This window comes from Rhinatrema bivittatum, chromosome 13 (assembly GCF_901001135.1).
Source record: "Rhinatrema bivittatum chromosome 13, aRhiBiv1.1, whole genome shotgun sequence".
Lineage (NCBI taxonomy): Eukaryota > Metazoa > Chordata > Amphibia > Gymnophiona > Rhinatrematidae > Rhinatrema > Rhinatrema bivittatum.
The window spans coordinates 58,193,698-58,218,274 of NC_042627.1; the positions used below are offsets into that span (position 1 = coordinate 58,193,698).

The 24,577-nt window shown below is 43.5% G+C and overlaps 1 protein-coding gene across 2 annotated transcripts in view; it reads right to left on the bottom strand.

The window, feature by feature from the left end:
- Positions 1-24,577, bottom strand: part of SECISBP2L (SECIS binding protein 2 like) — a 111,251-nt gene that overhangs the window by 48,890 nt on the left and 37,784 nt on the right. For both annotated transcript variants that reach the window (XM_029574945.1, XM_029574946.1), the window contains exons 4-8: positions 23,547-23,682; positions 10,978-11,219; positions 10,663-10,696; positions 9,090-9,202; positions 1,809-1,943 (exon numbers count right to left, since the gene is read on the bottom strand). In XM_029574945.1, coding sequence (XP_029430805.1) covers positions 1,809-1,943; positions 9,090-9,202; positions 10,663-10,696; positions 10,978-11,219; positions 23,547-23,682 — 660 coding nt within the window. The remainder of the gene's footprint in view (positions 1-1,808; positions 1,944-9,089; positions 9,203-10,662; positions 10,697-10,977; positions 11,220-23,546; positions 23,683-24,577) is intronic.

The following is a 24,577-nucleotide window of genomic DNA, read 5'->3' on the forward strand; positions in this document are numbered from 1 at the left end:
GCGTCCATACATAAGAGATATTTTAGAAACATGTGAAATATCTTTACCCACCCCTGAGGAAGCTAAATCCCGTAGCGAAACACCGGCCACTGACGAGTTTTGAATGTTGATCTTCTTTGGGTTTAATCATTTTGAGTGGGACACTGCCAAAAATCCACTTTATTTAAAAAAAAAATATATATTATCAAGCTTGATTGCTGTATAAGCTGCAAATGATTAGTAGACCAGACAGTTCTTCAATTGTAAAGAACACGTCACCTGGCTTTCTGATGCGGCATATATATACAAAAATTTAAATGGCCAAACAAAAATTACATTTTTGATGGGAGACTATTTGTCTTTGAAATTTTCTAGTAGCGGTTCCTTTTTTGTTATTCATAAAATCGATGTGTCCATGTGCAAGCGTGGGTCTTAACATCGACCCCTAAATACATTTAATATTACTTACAACAGACAGAGGTGCAAAAATACACAAGATGGAAAATGTAAGCGCATCTTAACATAGCAATTTATGCATGTAACAGTTAGCCCTGACCCAGAACGCCCCAGACCACCCCTTTTTATACATGTACACGTGCAAGTGAGCATAATCCCTGTATTTTTTACTTTTATAAAATACGGAATAAGTGAATAGAAGCTACTTACACGCATAAAGTTCTGAAAATTCACCTTTAAGTGCAGGACATTGTAAACTTACTAAAACCAATTATGAATGAGTAACTATACAATATATCAGTCCCTACATTCTGCTACACTACTGCCTTCAGAACTCACTATACAGCCAGTTCAAGCTTATTTAAGGTTTTATTTTAATGATCAAAACAACCTTGCACCTAATAACACATTGCAAATTTTGAAAATACCTGAGTAAACTTTTATTTATTTTATTGAGGAGGAAAAGACTTCAGATGCCAAATATTAGTGAAACATCACCAATTTTGGCAAAGGGCACAATCATTAGCCAAAAACCTCCTTTATTTTTTTTAATAAATAATAGTGCTCTATCCTTGTCTTTAATTAATTGAAGAAATGCCTTGTTATCCATGTTGCTTTATAGATTTGATTTTTAATACTAATGTTCATAACCAACTAGGGAAGCAGTGCAGTTCAAATTTCCAAAGCTCTCGACTCAACTTCAAAGCAAAAATACGGCTGCTTCAGAGAGTAAAACTTGTATTCCACAGCTTCCAAAAACATTTCATAACAGCAATGTTAAAACATTTAATATACACTCATGCGTGGCATTCAACTACTAACTTGATACAGCAAACAAATGGCCAACAGTAGTTGCTTTTAAGCCAAAAGAATCCAATCAGATTCAAACCCATTTATACCCGATTGGTTAACTTCTCTGTACATTGCAATTATGAAAAGTTTTTGGAAGCTGTTGAATACAAGTTTTACTCCCTGAAGCAGCCGTTGATGGCAAAACGCTGGCCAGGTCGGAGTTTCCTTTAAAAACACTGAAAAATTCCATGGACTGTAGAATTTTCACTTTGCAACGGAAGCTGATTGACCGGGAATAAGCATCTGAAGTCTTTTCTTCGTCAATAAAATAAATAAAAATTTATTCAAATATTTTCAACATTTGCAATGTGTTATTAGGTACAAGATATTTTTTGATCATTCTACTGTTTGCACCAATTACCTTGTTTGTTTTTTTTTTTAATTTCATTTCAAAGGTACTTCAACATAAGATTTTCATCAACTCTACAGCAGGTGTACCCTTTGTAAAGCAGACACAAGATAAGTAGTGAACATCTAAAATTAGCCCTCAATAGTCAAGTACAGAAAACTAGAAAGAATACCTCAAAATACAAATGCTCTGGGCTTTGCTCTGCTCTGGTTAGTTGGCTGGTAGTTAAGGGTTTGTTATCTGGTCTCATCTGTGTATCCTGCCTTCTTTCAGAGGATGTGCTGTGTCCTCTGCATCTGAAACCAACCTAAATAGACAATAAATAAAAAAGCAAAGGCTACAATGGTAATATTTTAAAAACTTCTAAGACTAACACATTGAGACTGGTTATATAATTTTTCAGGAGATGCCCACCATTTACCTTGCCATATTCTAAATCTCTAATTTGAAAACATAACTCAAAATTAAAGTTATTAATTTATAATTATAAACAGAAAAACAATCTGACCTATCCAGTCTGCCCAGTTATTTCTGTCCACACTGCAAGGGTATATCCCAGCTGCCAGCCATACAGTATAACTACCTATGGGCAGGGCCGGTGGAAGCACTAGGCGAACTAGGCTTGGGCCTAGGGGGCGCTGAGCAGTGGTATAGTGAGGGGAGGTCAGGGGGAGCCAATTCAGCCGCTGGTGGACCTCATCCCACTGGCGGCTGAGCAGTGAACTACCGCTGTGCTGTGTGCCGGACACACACAGCAGGAGGATTGGCAGGGCCGTGGTGGAGCTCATGTCACCACGGCCCGAAGAAAAAGGTCACGTCCAAACCTGCAGGTGCTCCTCCTCCTTCCTGCCCACACGGCCCCGGAAAAAATGTTGCCGGAGCCGCGGGGCAGGAAGGAGGAGGAGCAGCAGCCGCGTGCAGAAGAGAAGCAGCGTTTATAGTCATCCGCGAATCTCAAGTGAGAAGAGGAGGAGGTCCGGTAGCAGGGCCGCCACCTCGGATCCCACATTGCGAGCGGCCTGAGAAGATCAGGGACGCTGCAGAGCCCATCCTGCGGCGACCCGTGAAGAGGAGGCCCAGAGGCAAGAGAGAGGCTGAGGGCCTGTAGAGTGTGTGTGTGTGTGTGTATATGAGATGAGTTGAGAGACTGTGTGTGGGAATGAGGACCTGAATGTTTGCAGAGACAGCATGTGAGAGCCTCTATGTGTGTGAGAGAGACAGCATGTGACAGTGAGAGCCTGTGCTTGAGCAAGACAGCATGTGGGAGTGAGAGAGAGCCTGTGTGTGTGTGAGAGTCAGACAGTATGGCAAAGAGAGAGACTGTGTGTATGAATGATTGTATGAGAGACAGTATGTGAGAGTGAGAGCCCATGGTGTGTGTGTGAGAGAGAGAAAGCATGTGAGAATGAGAACCTGACTGTGTTTGAGGGAAGAAGATAGATGGAGAGAAAAGAAATAGAAAAAAAGACAATATAAAAGGAATTGGCAAAAAAATAAGAAAGGGAAGGTGGAACAAAAAAGCCTGTGACCAACCGATTAGAAAACTAAGATCAGACAGCAAAGGTAAAAAAAAAAAAATTACTTTTTACTGATTGGCACATGTAATGTTTGGTAATGTGCAAGAGTAGCACTTTCTCTATGCGGATCTCACAATGTAAGAGATCAACATGGAGGAAGTGGAAACCCACAGAGCCGGCACAGAGGAAGCAGAATGTGCTTCAGTGCCAGTAGCAGCAATTAGCGCCTCCCCAATAGCCATGCGGCAGCAGTGACAGTGGCAGCAGAGGAATGAGAGAAGCTCCGAGGCTGCTGGCAAAAGAAAGAGAGGGGGCCTGCCTTTAGTGTGTGCATATTTATGAATGGGAGTCTGCCTGGGGGTGTATGTGTGAGAATAGGTGCCTACCTGTCTGTGGTGTATGTGTGTGTGAGAATGAATGTGTGCATGCCTGGGGGTCGGTGAGGGAGTGGTGTGAGAATGAATGTGTGCATGCCTGGGGGTCGGTGAGGGAGTGGTGTGAAAATAAATGGGGGCCTGCCTGGGGGTCAGTGTGCGCGCGTGTGAGAATGATTGGGAGCGCGTGTGAGAATGATTGGGAGCATGTGTGAGAATGATTGGGAGCATGTGTGTGTCTGCGCGCGCGTGTGAGAATGACTGGGAGCACGTGTGCGTGTGTGTGTGGGAGCCAGTGAGAGTGAGAGCATGAGGGTGTATAAGAAAATCCAGGGGAGTAAGTTTGTGTGGGGGGTGTGTGGAGGGGGAGAGTGTGTCTTAGAGCCTGAGAGTGTGTCAGTGTCTGTGAGAGCGAGAGGTTATGGTGGGTATAAGAGAAAAGCATGAATGTATATGTATGTGACAGTGTATATGTGAGAGAGAATGGACATGCGAGTATGTGTGAAAGAGAGAATAACCTCCTAATCCTCGACAATATCAGGGTGACTGGAAATCAAGAGCTCCCACGTATGGACAGCAGGGGCTTTTTAAAATCCTTATTAGTTTTAATTATTGGGTGTTATTTGATTTATGTCTGTTTTGAAATATTTTATTGGTGTTTGGGAAATTGTAAAAAATGTATATGATTTTAATTAATAGAAATTCTATTTATTAGTAGTTTTAAAATATTCTTTTATTAGTATGGTTTTACTATTATAACTGATGCTTTATGTTTCTTGATTTTATTTGTTTTATGAGGAATGGTGGTTGTTTTTCCATTGTTAATACACAGAGTCTGGCTTCTTGGGGTTTCCATTTAAGTTTTTGTCTAATTTGTGCTCCTTTATTTTGTATTCTGTATTTGGTGAGGGTCTCTCTCTGCTCTGTGTGTGTGACCATGATGAGAGATTCTGCTAGCATGTAGTGTCTGTATAGGGATCTATAGCAATCGGGTTTATTTTGTTTCCTCAGTAGGTGGTGTATTGGTATTCTAGGACCCAGTGTAATATTTACCCTTGCTTTTTCACAGGTAGGGTTATTGTTGTTTGAGTCCTTGGTGTTATTACTGTTACGTTATGATAGGATTGCAGTATAGATTTTGAGCGTCTTTTTTGCGGGGTTTTGTGTTAGTTCACAACATGCCTGGCTGTGAAAGGTGTTTGTGCTGCTGTTACTGTGAGGTGACACCAGAATTTGAAAATATCTTTTAGTATGATGAGCTGTAAGGGAATCATCCAAGCTCCATTGTTTGGGGGAATTTCAGTGGATGCACAGAGTTACAGAACTGGAGGTGCAGGATTTATATTGACATTCTGTCCCTTCCTATATATTTTAGACTTCACTCTCATAGCCATATAGAATTAATTGAATGAGGCTATCAAATAATTTTATAGTGTGAAACTGGCCAGCTTTTTAAAATAACGCAGAAGACCCTTTGGACTTTAACACTTTTTTTTTATAACCAATTTTAAAGAGGGATCCATGCTATAGAGGTGGGTGTGATGAAGAAATGTCATTTTGGCTCCCCCCCAAAAAAACATTCTTCTGTCTAGAGCAGTGGTTCTCAACCTTTTTCCCATCGTGACACACCTGACAGGCCACGCTCACATGTGTGACACTCTGCTCATTACAATTCACGGCGGAAATAAAAAGTAAAGATCCGGTAATTATTTTTATTGTTTAAAATGACACAAGGAAAAGATACATATTCTGTCTGAACAGAAATTGCATAAATAGTAAACATCCCACACCAAAACAGCACCAATTTCCAGCACTTAAACAGTAACCACCTTACCTAAGAAAAGGCAACACTGAAATATTACACCAGGCCTTAAGACACCAATACATCTCCTATTAGGAAAACGGACCAAGTCAGGCTGCTATAGAGCCCTACACAGAAACTACACCCCAGCAGAGAACCTCACCTAACAAAGAATAAAGAGACCAAAACGCATAACTAGAAGCATGCAGAAAAAACTGAATTGGAAACTGCAACAAGCCAGAGTCTCTGTATGCAGTGTAATAAAGGAAAAAAGAAACATCATCCATCCTTATAAAACAAATCAAGAAATATAAAATCAGTAGCAGTAAAACCATACTAACAAAAAGAAAAGTATTTTGAAACAGCTGATGAGTGGAATATCCAATAATTAAAAACTCATATAAAAAATTTCTAGATACAAATAAAATATTTCAAAATAGCAGACACAAAGACTAAGTAATGAAAAATAAGGATACAAAATTTTTTTTTGCTCTGTATACCTGGGAATGTTTGATATCCAGGTGCCCTGAGATTGTTTTGAATTAGCAGGAGGAGGGGTGGTTTGCTTGGAACTTTCTCCTCTCTCTGTCACATACCAGCGCTCTCTCTCACACTGGCTCTCAATTACACACCTTTACACACATGCTCTCAGTCACTTACATATACACATGCTTTTTCTCTCACTTATATAGGCTCTTAATTACACATTTACACACATGCTGTCTATCTTTTCACGCTTACACAAACAGGCTTTCAATCACACACATACATGCTGTCCTTTTCTCACACACAGACTCTCATTCAAATGCTTACAAACATGCGCTCTCTCTCTCTCTCTCTCTCATTTACTCACAGGCTCTCAATCTCATACTCACATGCTCCCTCACCTAAACCAGCTCTAGGTCACACACAGACACACATGCTCTCTCTCTTACTTATACACACAGGCTCTTAATCATACATACACATGATCTCTCTCACACACAAAGGATCTCAATCATACACACATACTCTTTCACACAAACAGGTTTTCAATCACAAACTTACACATACAGGTTCCCAATCCTAAACTTACATTCATGCTCTCTCTCTCAAAGGCAGGCTCTCAATCACAGACATACTCTCTTTCACATATACAGGCTCTCAATCATTCACATACATGCTATCTCACTCACACACAGGATCTCAAACCACATGCTTGCTCATTCACTCTCTCTCCCTCGCCCCCCCCAGAACTAGCAGCAGCAGCCTCCTCCCAACACTAACCTCCTTCATTTTCAGCCCTTGCGGAGGAGGAGTCCCATCAGCCGTGGGGGTTGACGCTCTTCTTCATTTTCCTCCGAGCCGCGCTGCACATTTTTCAGACCACGCCTCTCTTCTGTTCTTTGGGCCGATTCAGACCACACTAGCATGGTCTCTTCTTCCCGGGCACGCACCCACTGCTCACCACTTCCTCTTCTGGGCCGCGGGAAGAAGAGACCATGCCGATGCCGCTGACTCCAGCTGGTCTGCCGCGTTCCGCCCGGGCTGACAGCATTTTAAGCCCGGGTGGAGGAGGACCGGGGAGCAGCTGGGTCAGCGAGGGACCGGGAAGTGTGGCGACACACCTGCATGTTCTTGGCGACACACTGGTGTGTCGCGACACACAGGCTGAGAATCACTGGTCTAGAGCGCCACTGATTTTCTGTGACCTTAAGCATCAGTACAAGAAGGATTAAGGGGGGGTGCTGGAGAGGCACACAAATGCATTGGCCCCCGGGCGCCAGTGACCTTTGTTATGCCACTGGGTGTGAGCCATATGGGGCCACAAGTGGTGGCAAAGAGGAGTGGAGATTTGGCAGGCCACGAGCAGTGCCCAACCTGCTCGTGACCCAGAAAACCACACAGTCGGCGGGTGTGATCGAGAATGAGGTAGGAGTTGGGGCCGAGACAGGGGAGTGGCGGTGCGACCCGGGGGGGGGGGGGGGGAGCATAAGGGAGAAGGCTCGCCTAGGGCGCCAAATCCCCTTGCACTGGCCCTGCCTATAGGATATCACTCATTATCCAAAACAGGTTTTCCTCCACCCTTCTGGGTATTTGAACATACAGAATACCTGTTTTAGTTCACACTCTGCACTCCTCCCCCACCCCCAGTCCCATAATAATCCAAACAGCTACCCACATCAGCACGTGTTACTCAAACATCTAGAACCCTTTATGAAAGGTACCCCACTGCACTGAAACCTAGTCAAAATGAACACATCAGCTACATGAACGACTGCTTTTCCACTAAATTCCTAGACTTATCTATCTAGCGGCCACTGAATAACTGGGTATGTTCAGCGGCTGCCAGATACCCGGAAAAGTGACTAATATGGCTATCTAGTTAGCTGGATAAGTTATGGGTGGACAATGGGCGGATCGGGCCAGCGCTACTTAGCCGGATAAGTAGCAATATTCAGCCTTAGACAGATAGCTGGATAAGTTAAGGTTTGGTCTGCTCAATAGCAGGTCTAAACTTAGATGGATAAGATTTTATATGTCTATCCAGCTAACTTAAAAGAATAGCTTTTCAATACTGACCCCCTACAGGTCAGTACTGAAAATAACTTATTTACAGCCTGCCAGACAGATCCAGCTGCTAATTAAATCTTCTGATCTCTCATCACTTTTCTGCAACTTAAGGAGTGAAAACTGGTTTTCAGTTGTCTTTCTGGGAGGGCTAACTGCTCTTGACATAGGGTTATCAGAAATCAGCTCATGGATTACAGGTACAGATATGGTACAGCTGTGGTGTGAAAACCACCAGCAAGACAAATTCTTGGCATGCACCAGTCCAAATACTTAAATCACACAAGTAACCAGGTACCTGTGGCTAAGCATTTCACAATGGCCAACTTTTTCATCAGCGGTGCTAAAAATGATTCTTTTGGGTGGGAAGAGGGCACCATTCATAATTTTTGTTTGCAAAACAAACTGTGTAATCTCTTGCCACAGGACAGGGGTGACCAACTCCAGTCCTTAAAAACCACAGACAGGTCAGGTTTTCAGGATATTCACAATGAATTTGGATGAGATAGATTTGCATAAAGTGGAAGCAGTGCATACAACTCTCTCATATTCCTAATCATTGTGGATATTCTGAAAACCTGGCCTGTTTGTGGCTCTCGAGGACCTGAGCTGGCCAGCCCTGCTTTAGGAAGTTATAAATTTGGCAGCAGCAGCCTTCTGTTTTGTTTGTTTGTTTTGTTTTAATACAGTGCTTGCAATCAGTTCAAAGAGAGCTGGGAACTGGGCTCCTAGTTTCTTTGCAGGAATGTGGCTCCATAATGGACCTGCAATGATGTCACTGTGGGAATTTCATGCCTGCAGTAACATCAGAAGTCAAGTTTCCACTTCTCATAGTTTTACAATAAAAATAAAATTAAAAAAAAAAAAAAGCAGCTACTGATTCCTTAATAGCCTCACATACTAAGTAGTTTTCATTTTCAGCAACATTAAAAAAAAATAAATCCATTGTAGCCCTCTTTCAAAGTTATTTATCTGCTTCATCTAGATCACATCATCTTTTAAATCTTTCTGTGCGGATAAACTATTCAGGCAGAACAGATGGAAATAAAATGCACAACAATCTAAAAGACTAAGAACATGATGGAACTTTTCAACTCTTTTCTTTTAACTCATGTTGGGTGCAAAGACCATCACCATAAATTGTTGTCATTGTAACACCGCAGATGTAAAATTATAAGAAGTTTTTTTCATGTGCAAAAAGGTTATATTACCTGGGTATTATTTCTCTGTTCCACTGGCCTTCCACCCCTAGAAAATGGACTATTCTCAATCCAGGGTTTCTTCTGGGTAGCCTGAGAAGCTACACTAGCCCAGCTCGTGCCAACTGGGGAAAAAAAAAAAAAAAAGTAAACAAAACCATGTCTGTCCATTACCAAGGCAAATAAAGGATGTCGAAGAAAACACAACAGACCTCCACTGCAGGCTTTACAGCATTTATGGTTTCTTATACAGTCCAAGTGAAAAATTTTAAAATTTGGCACTTCAGCAACAACAAAAAAAACAAACAAACCAAAAAAAAAATCCCACCCCTCCACTGATGGCAATTCTCAAACAATTTTACCAATTACTGTTTGAGAACTGCCCTTGTCTTCTGTGATTAAAAGTACCCAACAGAAAGGGGAGGGGGCAGGTGTGGAGATTTCATTTTACGTGCCCACATCACACCTGTTACAAAGCAGGTGCAAAATTCATAGATAGTAAAGTGCCCACAGCGCTGGCCAGCCCCAAACTTTCAAAGGGAAACTCCACAAGAATTTCCTTTTGAAAATTCGTTTGCAGGCCTGGAGGTACAAAACATTCTATGAGCCTGCAAACCATCTTTGTGACTCATGCAGAGAGACCTGGGATTGGTCCTCGGCTCTGATCTTCCATTGTACAGGTTGACTGGCGTTGGGGATTCTGGAGGCAGTTGGGAGGGGGGATAAATTAGGGGGAAAAATAATCCCAAAGTAGCTGTGAATGAAGGTTCGTGGCATCAGCTCTCAGAGCTGGAAGTCCAAAGGAACTGGAGAAAAGCTGCTAGGCCAACACATGAAAACTTTGCAAAACAAGGAAAAGACCTCCAAATGGAATAGGTCAGGCTACTTTATGACTTTCAAGTCACGTATGACTGACTAAAACAAATACAGAAACCTGCCATTACAGGCACTATAATGAGACTTCTGGATCCGTATTCTGTATTTATGTAACATTGGTTAATTGTCTTTAAATGTCAATAGGGAAAGGGCTTTCTTTCGGTATGCCATTTTAACTATGTTATCTTATACCTGAACAAGTACAAAGGTGATTTTCAACTAGCAAAATATGTGAACGCAAGCTAACTTTAGTCAAAGGGCTGCTGTTCAAAGTATTTCATAACCTGCATGTTATGCATATCTGAAGAAGGGTGTGCATTCAAAAGACTATGTACTGAAAAGGGACCTTGCTCTAGGAAGAGTCCAGTTTTCCCCCCCCCAAGATAAATACAGCTGCTAGAAGTACATTCCATGTTGGACACATTACAAATTCTACCTGAATACTGGATGTCTGCTAAAAAGATCCCTATTCATATATTTATTTGAGATATGAAGCAACTATTTCTCAGACTAAGGCAGAGGACTAGACACAAATAGGTTCTCCATTTCTACTAAACCAAGAGCTCTTTTTGTGTAAATGGTTACCAGAATATTCTGTATGAACAGAATATTCTTAAAAATAAATTACAAACTGAGGAATAATTGTTAAAGAACTGCGAGCAGATACTGTGCATCATGAGTCACAGGAATTAATAATAAAAATATATACCTGCGCATACTGTAGTCATTGGTGGTTCCATTAGCTGTAACGAAAAAAATATATACACAAAAAAATATAATAACCAATTTTGAATGTTACCTAATGAAAAAGATTTCTGGTTGTTGAATATTCAGATCTATGATATAATGCCAATTAACAAAAATACATTTGCTTCAATGGAGGAATTTAACATCTACTTTACCAGCTGTTAAGAACGTAAATATGTATAATTTTTACAACATAAATAGAAACAAAATAAATATACTAAATAAAATAAATTAAGGCAGCAGATCATTGGGCATGCCTAAGCAATAGTGGACGTACACTCAGGGCTCCGCAGTCCGTGCTTCTTGTACTCCCTACTGCTGCCACCACTGCAGTCTGATTGTTGGTGTGTTTGGGACTGCAGTAACCACTGTCACTGTCAATGTCAGCCTCACTAGCCCCTTGTTCACTTGACGATTCTGCAGCAGGGTGAGAAGTTCGTCTCCTCCTGCATTTGGATTTCCAAGTCATTGTACTGGTGCTCTCAGACAGTGACTTGCTTGCTATATCTGATGGAAAATCTGTTAAAAACAAAAAGCGATGTTTGAAAGTGTCACAGAACTATAAAATCCTAGGTATTCTGATGTATGTTAAATCTCTCCCTGGACTATGTAATGTCACAAACACATAACACAGCCCTGAGCTCTCTGAAGACATTCAAAGATCCACCAAGAGTTATTCCTGTTAAAATGTTTCTAACAGAATCTCATATAAATGGAAAAGACAACTTTCTATGACCTAACAAGACTGGGAAACACAGCAAAGAAGAAAGATGTTTCTTAAAAAAAAAAAAGTTTATTTTATTTATTTATTTTATTTAAAAGCTCTTCTATACCGTCGTTAAGTTAGATAACCGTCACAACGGTTTACAGCAAGGCACGATAATGAAAAAAGTAAGTGGTATAGATTACAATTAATCATGTGCCATCATAGTGCGGTAACAATTCACTTCAATAAACTATGTGTGTACATTAAGGTGCTTTAGGTGCGGTTTTCCTATTACAATTCCAATGTAAATGTTGTGTTAAGATGGAGAGTATAAAATACACTTTTTTTTGTTTTAATTTTTATTGGCAACCAAGAAAAAATAAGTGATACATATATGATCAAATAAACATATAGGTAACAGTTTGCTATACCTGAGATCTGTCCCCCAGAAAGCGTTAATTTCAGCCATAATCACCAATTTTATGACCCATATGCAGTAGTCTTTCCCCCCACCCCCCCCCCCCCCCCACAACTATAATAGTAGTACATTTGGAAGTGGGAACACAAAGTGTTATAGTAGGATACAGTGGAGAAAGAACAACCGCAGAAACTACAGTGATGTTAATGGATAAAACAGGAAAAGGGTGGAGTGGATTGTATTAACCCCTTGAGAAATAGAATTTTACCATCTCCAGTGGAGGCTCGGGTAAGTATGTGCAGGATCAGCAGAGGATAATAGTTATGTGAGCCTATGAAGACTATACAGGGTCCAACAGGGCAAACTGGTTTCTTTCACCAATGTTCGAAGTCATTTATACTATGGGAACTCCTTGTCCATCAATCCAGAGTCGATAAGGATTTCATACATTCTGGAAGGCATGCTTTCGGTCCTGATGCAGAGCTGTAAGTTTGCCCAGTTGGTAGTATGAGTGTAGTCTATGCTGAATATTGGCCAGAGATTGTGTTGCCTCTTTTCCAATGTAGCGCAATCTCTGCTCTTGTTGCAATAAAGACTTGTAAAATCAGTTTCTGCGTATCTTTGTTATGTTTTGGAAGCGAGATGCCAAGGAGTGCATGCCAGGGTTTCACATTTACGAGTTCATTAATAACCTGAGCCACCCATCGAAATACCCTCTGCCAGCACTCAGTGATCTTAGGACATTCCCACCATATATGATAGTACGTGCCCAAGGCCCCACAGCCCCTCCAACAAGTATCGGGTATAGTAGAAACAAACTTATGGAGGACAACAGGTGAATAATGACATCGGTATATCAATTTGTAACAGTTTACTTGGAGCCCTACAGAGATAGAACATTTATGTGCCACAGTATATATCCTTTCCCAATCTTTGTCTGCTAGGGGTGCTTGAAAATCAGTTTCCCCATAACATCCTATGCCTCTGTACCCCTAAGCATCGACCGTTAATATAAGCGTAGATTTTAGAAATAACTCTTTTCCAATATTAATATTTGTGCCTTATTGTGAACCGTTACGATGGTACCTAACAGTGATGGTATAGAAAAGTTTTAAAATAAATAAAATAAATAAATAAACTCCCCTAATTGAGGAGGCATTCTTACAAAAAGTTTCAAAGAGGGTTCCCTTTGTTCTTAGAGTACCCTCCCTAAGCCCCTTGAGGGTGAAGTGGTAAACCTTAGCGTACATAAGGAAATCGGTATTCTCAAGGGAGTATTTAGCGCACAACTGATCTTTAGTCAACATAGCGTTTTGCTAATAGACATGCCCCAGCCTCTGTATGCCAGCCGTTTCCCATTGTTGATGAACTTTGGATTGGTCAGAGATTGGCACTATTAAGTTGGTAAATATGTGTGTCATCAAAGAATATTGCTCCGGCCCAACCAGTATTGGTGTCCAAAGTCGCCAAACCCGTAGAGTGTTCCGTAATGCAAAAGGGAGGTAGTGAATCTCACCCCACGATGTCTGGGGCTGCCAGGGGAGCACATCAATTGGAAAGCGCCCCAATTGTGCCTGCACCAGCCTCACCCATTGTGGAAGGTCATGTGTGCGGTGAAGCGCTATCAAGGCTCACAATTGCGCTGTGCAGTAATACCACGCCAAGTTGGGTAATTGTAAGCCCCCCCTAATTTTAGGCTGATATAGCGTTGCCCTTGCAACCCTTGGGGACCTCAGACGCCAAATAAATCCACACAGCATATGTTGCCACTGTTTAAGTAATAGGGAGGGAACATGGATAGGTATCGTAGTAAAAAAATATAAGAATCATGGGAGAATGTTCATCTTAATAATGGCCAGTCTCCCTAGCCAGGAGTGGGAGTATTCTAGCCATTTGTCCAAATTAGCTCAAATAGTAGTTATTAAAGGCCGGTAGTTTAGGTCAATCAATTGATTAGTGTGTGGGCCCAGGCGCACCCATAAGAATTTAAGAGAAGTTGTAGCCCACTTAAAGGGGAATCTTTGTTGTAGCTCATTGGTTACCTGGAGGAGCAAAGTCAGGTTGAGAAGTTCTGACTTCTCAAAGTTAATTTTCATTCCTGATATCGCCGTAAACTTGCCCAGTTCATCCATAACGCCCTGCAACGAACGTTCTGGTTCGGTAAGAGTAAACATAACGTCCTCGGCGAATAGGGATATTTTGAAATAATCATTCCCCCTAACCACCCCCCGGATACCCGCTGCTCCCCTTATCCTGATTGCAAAAGGCTCAAGAAATAAAGCAAACAGCAGAGGGGAGAGTGGGCAGCCCTGCCTAGTCCTCCTGCGGATGACAAAGGTCGTCCCAGAGCTCCCATTTACCTTTACCTTAGCTGATGGGTGCTTATACAGCTTACAGATCCTGGAGATAAAAGGTACCCCGAATCCCATGTATTGTAGAGTCTGAAACAAACTCCCAGTGGACTAGGTCGAATGCCTTTTCGGCATCCAAGGCTAGAAGAACAGCAGGGATACTGTCTTGGTGCACGAGATCTATGACATCTACAATTCGGTGGATGTTATCAGCTGCCAAGCGGCCCAGGACAAATCCCACTTGGTCATTATGAACCAGACCTGGCAGAACACCATTTAGTCGAGCCGCCATTACCCTGGCCAGAATTTTTAGATCGAGGTTAATTAAGGAAATTGGCCTGTAAGAGCTGCAGCTGGTGGGATCTCTCCCTAGTTTAGCCAGTACGGTGATACCCGCAGTATTGGTAGTGTTAGTGAAAGAGGAGCCCTTCAATAGTGAGTTAAAGGCAAGGGTTAGAAGATCCACAAGAATCGTGGCAAATTTATGATAATAAATGCCCGTAAACCCATCTATTCCTGGCACTTTTCCAGATTTTAATTGTTTAGTAGCCGCAAGCACCTCCTGAGGTTTAATGGGCTTATCTAAAAACTCTTTTTGCGTTGGCGTGATTTGGGGCAACTGGGTCTCCCGTAAATAGTCTAGGATGGCCCCCTGTGAGATTGAGGTGTCCTAAGAATAAAGTTGGGAGTAAAAATCAATAAGACACTGATGTATCTCCTCTGACATGGTAACCAGCTGCCCATGATGGTTAAACACCTTAGCTACAACCGTTTGTGCTTGGGCTGCCCTCAATTGCCTTGCCAGGTATCTCCCTGCCTTGTTACCCCCTTCGAAATGCTGCTGTTTGAGTATGGTATGGTAATGGCTAATAGCAGAATCCTCTAAAGATCTCAACTGATCCCTGTCTGCTAATATTTTCCGGTAAAGTGCCTCGGATTTAGTACTGCTGTGACGTTGTGTTAGGGTTGTGAGTTCCAGAAGTAAGCATGTCCTTTGGGCGTCCCTTTCCTTATTACAATGCGCTGCTCGCGCTATACAGGATCCCCGTATTACTGCCTTTGAACATTCCCAAATTGTTAAGGGGGACATGTCATCCATCTGATTATCCCTAAAATATTCCCTCAGTTGGTTCTCTACCTTATTGGTAAAAGAGGTGTCCTTAAAAAGGCTGTCATTGAGCCTCCAGGTCCAAAATCCCACTCCCGAGTCTCCGAGGCTACAGATCACCCACAAGGAGCGTGATCAGACCATGTGATATTATAAATGTCTGCCATTTGGACCCTGGGCTACACAGTGGAGGATATAGAAATATAGTCAACCCTCGAATATGTGGTATGGGGACATGAGTAAAACGTTGTTGTTGTTTGTAAGGATGTGGATGGACCCCTGGACTCTGTGGCTGCTGACCACACCCACGGGGGGAAGACCCGTGAGGGGCCACAGGTCAGGCTCAACTTTAGGACACACACACAGTTAGATCTTTCATTAAACAGTATTGAGGAGCCACCAGAGGTGGCGGTAGTGAGCTGGAATGTAGCCCCTCAGGCTCTGGAACAGTGATCCCACAATGGCTGTGCTGTAGTGGAGAGAAACTGAGATCTTGAGTACAAGCAATATATGCAGGGTTCAGGAATAGAGCCTCGTTGGTATAGTACTCACACAGCGGTCTCTCAGTATGTTTGGAAAATACACATTGAGAAGTGTGACAATTCGTTTGCCTATTTTAATTTTGACAAGGATATACCTGCCATTGGGGTCACTCACATAAGAAAGCTGTTCATGTACAAAGGATGAAGAGAATAGTATTCCCACTCCAGCATATCTATTATCCTTTGTGCTGGCAGCTCATAAGGAAGTAGGGTATTGCGAAAAGACCAAAAGACGCTCATGATGCTTCCTTACATGGGTCTCCTGGACAAACACAATCCCAGCTGCTTGCCTGTGAAGTTCCCTCTTGAATAACAGGTGCTTCTGAGGTATATTTAGCCCCTTAACATTCAGAGAAAATAGTTTAGTCACCATTTAGCCTCTCAAAACCAACTTTCCCCTCATCCAGTCGCCCCCTAATATTGCATACACCCCTCCACCAGAAAGCCCTTGCCCATTGTCCCCTCCCTTTTGTAAGAAGTTCCCATCTCCCCCTTCCACAACAAAAGTGAGAAAAACTATATATTTCGTTGTGTCCCCCTTACATCCTATAGTATCCCAATACCTCCTGTGGGATACACCTCTCCAGTAGGCCTGTAACATCCTATACAGAGCCGGACGCACTCTCCACCCCCCACGAGCCCCGTGAGCAAGCATGTATATCAATCATAAAGATGTTAACCCCCAACGATATAAACATAACATATTGCAAAACCCAGTAATAACCACATAGCTATGCAGAAACTTCAGCAATGAACAACCCGCTTCATAGCTGAACCTGTCTGCCTGGCAAAACTCCGCCAGGCGTACATGAGCCTTCACATCTCATTGAGTGATAGGGTTCTCAGAAAGTTAGGTATCCCCTCAGCCTTGATCCGGTGTTTGTGAGCGGCTCTCCTCGGGTTGACGTCGGAGCCGCTTACCCCCTTTCCCGGCTTTTTGCCACCGGGGGGGGGCCATATCTCGTGGTGGTGTGGGGCCTGCCATTTTGGGTGCTTGAAAAGAAACCGGCAGCTGAGCTTTATGAAAGGCTGCCTCAGCCCCCTCAATGGTCGTGATCCTATACGAGACCCCTTGAACCTGGAAAGACAAGCCAAAAGCGTAGGTCCAGCGATATCTGATTTCTTTCTCCCGTAGGGCAGCAGTGACTTCTCTTAAGTCGTAGCGTTTCTTGAGCGTAGTCGGCGCCAAGTCCCGGCATAGCGATAAATGGTAATTACGCCAGTTAATGTCCTTCATCTGTCGAGAAAGAGCATATATTCGCTCTTTTATAGGGAAGCTGGTGAAGCGTAAGACAATGTCCCTGGGGCTCTGATCTCTTCGGAGGCCTAGAGCGCGATGCGCTCGTTCAAATTGCACTTCGGGGGGGGGGGGGGGGGGCTCTACGCCCTCCATGAGGCCCGCTCCCCCTTGTGATAGGATGTGAGAGAAGATTTGGGCTGCTACCTCCGACAGAGCTGCGAACTCAGGGGTTTCCGGGACCCCCCTGATGCGTAAATTGTTCCTTCTGCTCCGGTTCTCCATGTCTTCCATCTTGGCCTGAAGAGCTTTTATTTCGGAGGCCGAAGATTCCTGTTGGGTAGCCAGAGTGTTGAGTGTGTCTTCGTGCCCGTCTATATGGATCTCCGCGTCATCCACGCGGTTCCCAAGGGCCACCAGGTCTTCTTTTAAATTCGCCACCGACGCCATTATATCCGATTTGTATTGCTTTAAATCTGCCCTTAAATCGATAAACCATTGCCTGGCTTCCTCCCGAGTAAGCAGGGACGCCAAAGTCGGCGCTTCGGGGCCCTCCGATTCATGCGTGCTTTCCGTCATCTCTGTTGTATCGCCTTTATCCGGGCCCGGAGGTTCGGCGCCATCTTGGCCAGGCTCCGAAAGTTTTCCCATAGGAGAACTGGTGTAAGTCCGTCGTTTTCCGCTTGGAAGTCATCCGGATTTCCTAAATGAATTAGCTTTGTTGTTCGGGTGTTTGATCGCCTTAAATTTGGGTATAATTTGGCGATTTGGCATGGTTTAGGGCTCGTGGGAAGCGGAGCCGACTCGTTACGCGTCCTCTCGCATCAGATGCCAGCAACGCCCCCCAAAATACACCTTTTTTAATCCTAATCAACTAAAAAGATTTTTTTTACAAAATAGAAGTCCATCTAGGGTGATTTTTGCAAGTTGAGTTGCTTACCTGTCACAGGTGTTCTCCAAGGACAGCAGGATGTTAGTCCTCACACAAGGGTGACCATCAGATAGAGCCTGATGCAGGAAACTTTGACAAAGCACACTGAGCATGCCCAGCATGTCCTATACCACGCGTTCATGTGGGATCCCTTTTCAGTCTCATAACGTAGAATTACAAAAAAATGAAATAAAAAAAAATAGGGGAGAGCCAATTCCACGGGGTGGCTGGTGGGTTTCATGAGGACTAACATCCTGCTGTCCTTGGAGAACACTTCAAAGTGTACATCCAAGAGGTTTAGATTCAGGTACTATAGGTATTTCTCTATCCCCACGGGGCTTACAATCTAATTTTGTATCTGAGGCAGAGAGTAAAGTGACTTGCCCAAGGTCACAAGGAGTGACAGAGGGATTTGAACTCTGATTTCCCTGGGTTGTAGCCTGCTGCTCTAACCACTCCTCAGACTCCATACTTCCTTTAGTGAAAATTAATTCCTTGGCCCCAGCCTCGATGACCTCCTGGATGAGGAGAACGGGTCTGGAGTGCTGGCAAAGAGTTGTTGGAGGGTTGCATGATGGTCCCTGAGTTGAGCCACAGCATTCTTCAACCTATCTCCGAACAGACTCTCTCCAGTGCACAGCACATCAGCGAGTCGTTCCTGTACCTCCGGTCGGAGATCAGAGGCTCGCAGTCATGCCAGTTTGCAGGTGCCAAGTCCCACTGCAGAGACCCTCGATGCTGTCTCAAAAACATCGTAGGTCACACAGACCTCGTGTTTTCCATACTCCAAACCCTTGTGCACCAGCAACATGAGGTGTCTTGCTGCTGTTGAGGCGGCTGCTCAACCACCTCCTGCACCTGCTTCCAGATGTCCAGTGATGCGGGCAATAAGCATGGCACCCTGGAACACATTCTCCCCAAGAGTGTCCAATGCTCTGTGGTCCTTCCCCGAGGGAGCCTCTTTGCCCTCTTGAGGGCAGATTCAACCACCACCAACTGGTAGGGCAGCTGACGCTTATCGAATACAGCAGCTGTCTGGACAAGATAAATGCCGTCCACCTTCTTATTCATGGGAGGCACTATGAGAGAATGTTCTCAAATCCTCAGCAACTCAAGGATCTTGTGCAATGGGACCACTACGAGCACCTTAGGAGGCTCCACAAACTGAAGAACCTCAAGCATTTTGTGCCTGGCATCTTCTTCAGTTAAAAACTGGAATGGGATGGCCTCCGCATCATCCTTGTAAAATCTGTGAAGGTTAAATCCACAGGTAGTGAGCTCTTTCGTTCCTATGGAGGAGAAAGTTCTAATGGGAGACCATCCAAATCCTTGGAGGAAGACTCCATCTGATCATCCCCCCAGAGATCATATGGACCCTCATCCTCACTGTATATCACAAGGGATGGGGCACTAGGTGCTTTGCCAATGTCCAGAGATGCAGCACCAATGGAAATGGATGGGGAGACTACAGGCTTTGGCGGAGCTTCCTCTTTGGAGTAACCGGCAGCAACCACCATATCGATAGGAGGCGGCCTCTGTGCCCTGCCAGGAACTGATGCCAGCTGGGTCGGTAAAGCACTGATGAGCACATTAATCTTCTCCAGAAGTGGTATGAGGACAAGTGTGGCACTGGCTCCGGTGCCTTAGGAACGAATCCCTGTAGACCCGCTCCACTGCTAGCTGGACTCGACGCTCCAGCTCCTCCTCGAACATTGTCGATGCCTTGGACATCGGGCAAGGATGGAGAATGAGCGCTCCTCATACCTGGGTCGCTTTGGGGGCATTGCGGGAAAAGCCAGTGCATTCCCGTGCCTGGCATTGTGCAGACACTGTTGTTTTTTGGTCGTCCCACGATGTTCGGCCTAGTCTTTACCCAGTGCCGAGGAGCCCGGTGTCTTTGGCCCGGATGAGACTGACAACGGTCTGTCTCCAGTGCCCCTATCCACTGGCGACATTGACAGAACTGACAGTCCCACCGATGTTGATAGCGTGGTGCAGCTCAGAGGTCCTTCAATGCCGATGCTGATGGCTCAGACTTCTTTGACCTGGAGAGGTAGTCCATCTTGTCAAGTCGGGGTCATCTGGGTGCACAAGCAGCAATCTAGGACATCATACGATGCCCCTAGACCAGGGGTGGGCAATTCCGGTCCTCGACGGCTGCAAACGAGTCGGGTTTTCAGGATATCTTTAATGAATATGCATGAGAGAGACCTGCATACACACTGCCTCAGTTGTATGCAAATCTATTTCATGCATATTCATTAGGGGTATCCTGAAAACCCGACTGGTTTGCAGCCCTCAAGGACCGGACTTGCCCACCCCTGCCCTAGACAGAGGATGCAATCATGAGGATCGATTATTGACATGATCCTTGGGCACTGGGGGCATCGGCAGAAACCAGAAGCGGCCTTGACATAGCAGAACAAAAGGGGAAAAAGACAGAACAATGGTGGCTGGTGTTGATGGCTAATGGGTACTGAGACACAGCCACCATGGGAAGGAACAGACTGCGAACAGAAACTTACACAAACGCCAAAAACCGTGACTCTGGGCTACGGGGAGACACTGAGATGGACCCAGCAACAGACCAAAAGAAAAAGATAACAAAAAAGTGCAAAAATCAAAGTTTTCCACAAGGCAAAAGCCAAATTTTGAGTTCTATCAAACTGAGACTCACTGCTCCGTGGTAAGAGAGACTGAAGAGGGACCCTGTGTGGACGCGTGGTATAAGGCATGTTTCCAACATCAGGTTCCATCTGAGGATTACTATCCTCTTGTCCTTGCAGAACCTTTGTTTCCTGATAATTTTCTACCTTTGTGTTTCTCCCTCAATTGTAGTCTAATTAATGGAAGATTATAATGTGAAATTTGTCTTTTACATTGTTTCTTATGTTTTATTGTCTAATTAATCATTTTGTATCAACAATTTTGAGTTATATTATTTTGAAAATTCAGAATAAAGAGATTAAAAAAAAGAGAACTGTTCTGTCCCCAGCAGTGAGTACATGTCTGTTATATACTGTAGCTTAACTGTGCTTACTGCAGCCCCTCCCTTCCAAGAACTCTTGATATTGAAACACCTTTGTAACCCATAATAAAAGCCTGGGAGCCCTGCCTTTAAAGGGAGTTTTGCCTTTAAGAGAAACTCCCTCCCCCCTGCTTCTCTCATTTGGGAAGGGTCTGCATGCTCTCTCAATCTAACTTGAATCTTCTTAAGTACCTTATTGGCTGAAGGGACTGCCCTTCATGTTCCCCTGTGTCACATGGATCCTAGGCTCGCTACCATAGGACCTTGCCCCCTGTCCCCAGCTTCTGGGGATGTTTTCTGTAATCACGCTCCAAGTCTGATCCCAGTCTCAGCCATGCGGCCTCAAAGTCAGAAGTGCCTGTAAGCTCTATGATACGATTAACTTTTTTACATTCCTTCTTATCGCTTTAATTCTAAAGATTAAATCAGCTTCAGAACCCTTTGTCTTCTCACCCTGAATCCCAAGAAACTCCGTTCTCCCCTCTCCTACATACTCCAGCTACAAAGGTCTCTGCCTGGGGCTACACGTTTGGAAGCAACAATTGTAAGTAATGGAAAATTATCTGCACAATAAATAATTTCAAACTTAAAAGATCTTTGCCTGAAGATCTTTTCCTTGGGAAGGAAAGTTAGCTGTCTGGATGAGGGAAACTTGGATGTTTTTTATTGAGCCAGCACAAGAACAGAAAAAGATTAGAGGGGTAATGGTTTGACATGCACAGATGGAGCGAAAGTTGCCTTGGAGGACCAGGATGGGATTGATATTCCCAGCTGAGAGAGGAAGGAGAAGAAGATGATCACAGAGAAGAGAGGTAGAGGTGTGATGTCAGTGATGAGAATGAGACGCTGTCAGGGAGAGTGGAGATAGCTGTATGAGAGGAAGAAAACTTTGAAGCTCAAGACCAGACAGGGCAGAAGACAGAATATCAGGTGAGGTAAAGGATGAGGACCATAGACTTGGTGATAGTAATTGTTTGCAGCAAGGAATTTCGACTCGGGAGAATTAGCATCAGGAAATGTATATATAAATAAGCATAGAAAATGAGGGAGAATAATCTGATTTAAGGTAATGTTTTGGCATGCACCTCCTGGCCAAGTGGTGGAAACCCAAGGGTCCTGGAATGTCCTCTGAGGTACATGGAAGAAGTAAGCAGAAGGATTGCCACTTCCCCAATACCTGGCCAGCTGCTCAGGCCCAAGGTGGATTGTGGTGACTTCTGGAATCGATCACTGAGGCAGCTGGGAGAAGTATGTATATGGGCTGCAATATCCTTTTCTCTCTCACTTTCCTCTTATAAAGTTCCTCTGTTCTTATCTTATGCCTTCTTCAATTCTTTCAATGCTTTTGTCCTCGAAGACTCCTTCTGATCTTCCCCCCACTCCTTTTGTGAAAGCATTTTCTTATGCTACTCCAAAGTCTATTCCTTCCAGCCTCATATTATGGCCTCTTGTTCTAGAACTTTTATTTCATTGAAAAAATGCTTGCCTCTTGTGCATTATTAATAACTGTGAAGCAGTTGTTCCCAAACCTGTCCTGGGAGACACCCAGCCAGTCAGATTTTCAGTATATCTGCAATGAATATGCAGGAGATAAATTTGCATGCGAAGAAAGCAGGGATGGAGTACAAGGGTATTAGGCGCCCTAGGCTGAACCTTCAATTCAGCACCCTCCTTATCACACCTGCCTAACTGCGGCAGCTCTTGAGCAACATCCATCTCGCGCCCTGCTCAGCATCTACCTCTCTCACTCTGCCAAGCATCTGTCTTCCCTTTGCCCCTGCTGTCTACAGTGCTCAGCATTCCTTCTCTATCATCCTTTCCAGCATCTCTGTTCTTCTTCTGTCCCCACAGCATCCATCTCTTTCTCCCATTCACTCCTTGCTCAGCACACCAGCATCACCCCACTCTTTGCCCCTTTTTGCAATGCCCAGCATCTTCTCTCTCCAACTTCCTGTCTCCATCCTTCCCCTCCACATCTACCCAGTGTCTGTTTTTCTCTCTTTGTGGTGCTGGGCCTTAAAAATGGGTTGGCTGCATCTAGAGGTTTCTGGTTTTACTGCCACTCCCCAAATTTTGGCATCCTGTGTGACAGCTTAGGTAATCTAATGGAAGAACCAGCCCTGCATGGAAGCAGTGCATACAAATTTAGCTAATGCATCCCAATGCTACTTGAATTATACATTTCTTATTTTAACTGTAAGTTGTTCAATGCCTGATTTAAATTTGTTGTAATTTGCGTTGAGACCATTCTTGTAAAAAGGCATAATATCAAATGTCTATAAATAAAGAAAAATAAATAATACATAATTTAGAGTTTTCAGGATCCCTACAATCGCAGGAGTCCCCCAGGAAAGTTTTGGGAACCAATACCATGAAGTATTTGATTATGCTTATCATATTCTCCCCCCCCCCCCCCTTAAGTCACAGACTCCTGTTTTTCTATTACACAGCAGATTTCTGGTAATTCTACAATTACTATTTCAAGATTACGCAACAACAGAACCAAAATATACATCACATTTTACCCGTTTGCTGAGCTGCATCCACCAAAAGAACAATTTTTGATCGGCTGTCAGGCCCGGAAGCACTGGTCTCCTTCTGAACAGCTACACTTTTCATTGGAGGCCGCTTCAATTTTACCTGTGGCAGTGGCTGCTGTGGCTGTTTTGAATTAAACAATTGTACAGGTAAGTCATGACAGAGGCAACAAAAAGGCAAAATAAATGGTTACCAACAATATGGTCATTGTTTATGCCGTTTTGAATCTCTCTTTTAATTATGGCTGAAACCACAGCAATAATACAACAACCCAAACAAAATAATTAGTCAAATAAGGCACAGGTTAGATTAGAAAATGCAAATGAAATGGAATGAAGACATTTTAAAAACCTGAGTAAACCCAAGGAAATTGTGTAGCTGTAGAACTGGGAATTTTCAGAAAGCAAAACTGCTTAACGGTATTAAGTATTCTCAGAGGATGGCTGGCCATGTGAGCACCAACAGATGATATCTCATCTCATCTGTTCATGCTCATCTCATTGCCACATACTTCCTGCCCCTAGTCTCTTCCCCCTCCCCCCACTTAATGCATAATCTATTATAACTGCTCTGTAATCCTTCCATTGGTTAACTCTTCTGACTTCCATGTAATTACCCCATTGGCAATTTACATTTTGTGTGTTTCCCCTATACTTATTTTACATACATTATTTACATATTTCAACTCCCGTTACTTTTATATACATAGTTCAACGCCCGTTATGTAAGCAACCTGCCCTATTTTATGTATTGATGTTAACAGTTCATTGTAAAGCATATATGCTGCATTTCTTGTTCCATATAAACCGATGTGATGTTCCCGACGAATGTCGGTCTAGAAAAACTTTAAATAAATAAATAAATATCATCCATGTGTGTGCCTCAATTATTCTACTTATCTTCAGAGAAACTAATATAGTCTATAGCAATTGTTCCCAAACCTATCATGGAGGACCCCCAGCCAGTCAGGTGTTCAGGATATCCACAATGAATATGTATGAGGTTAAAATTTGCATGC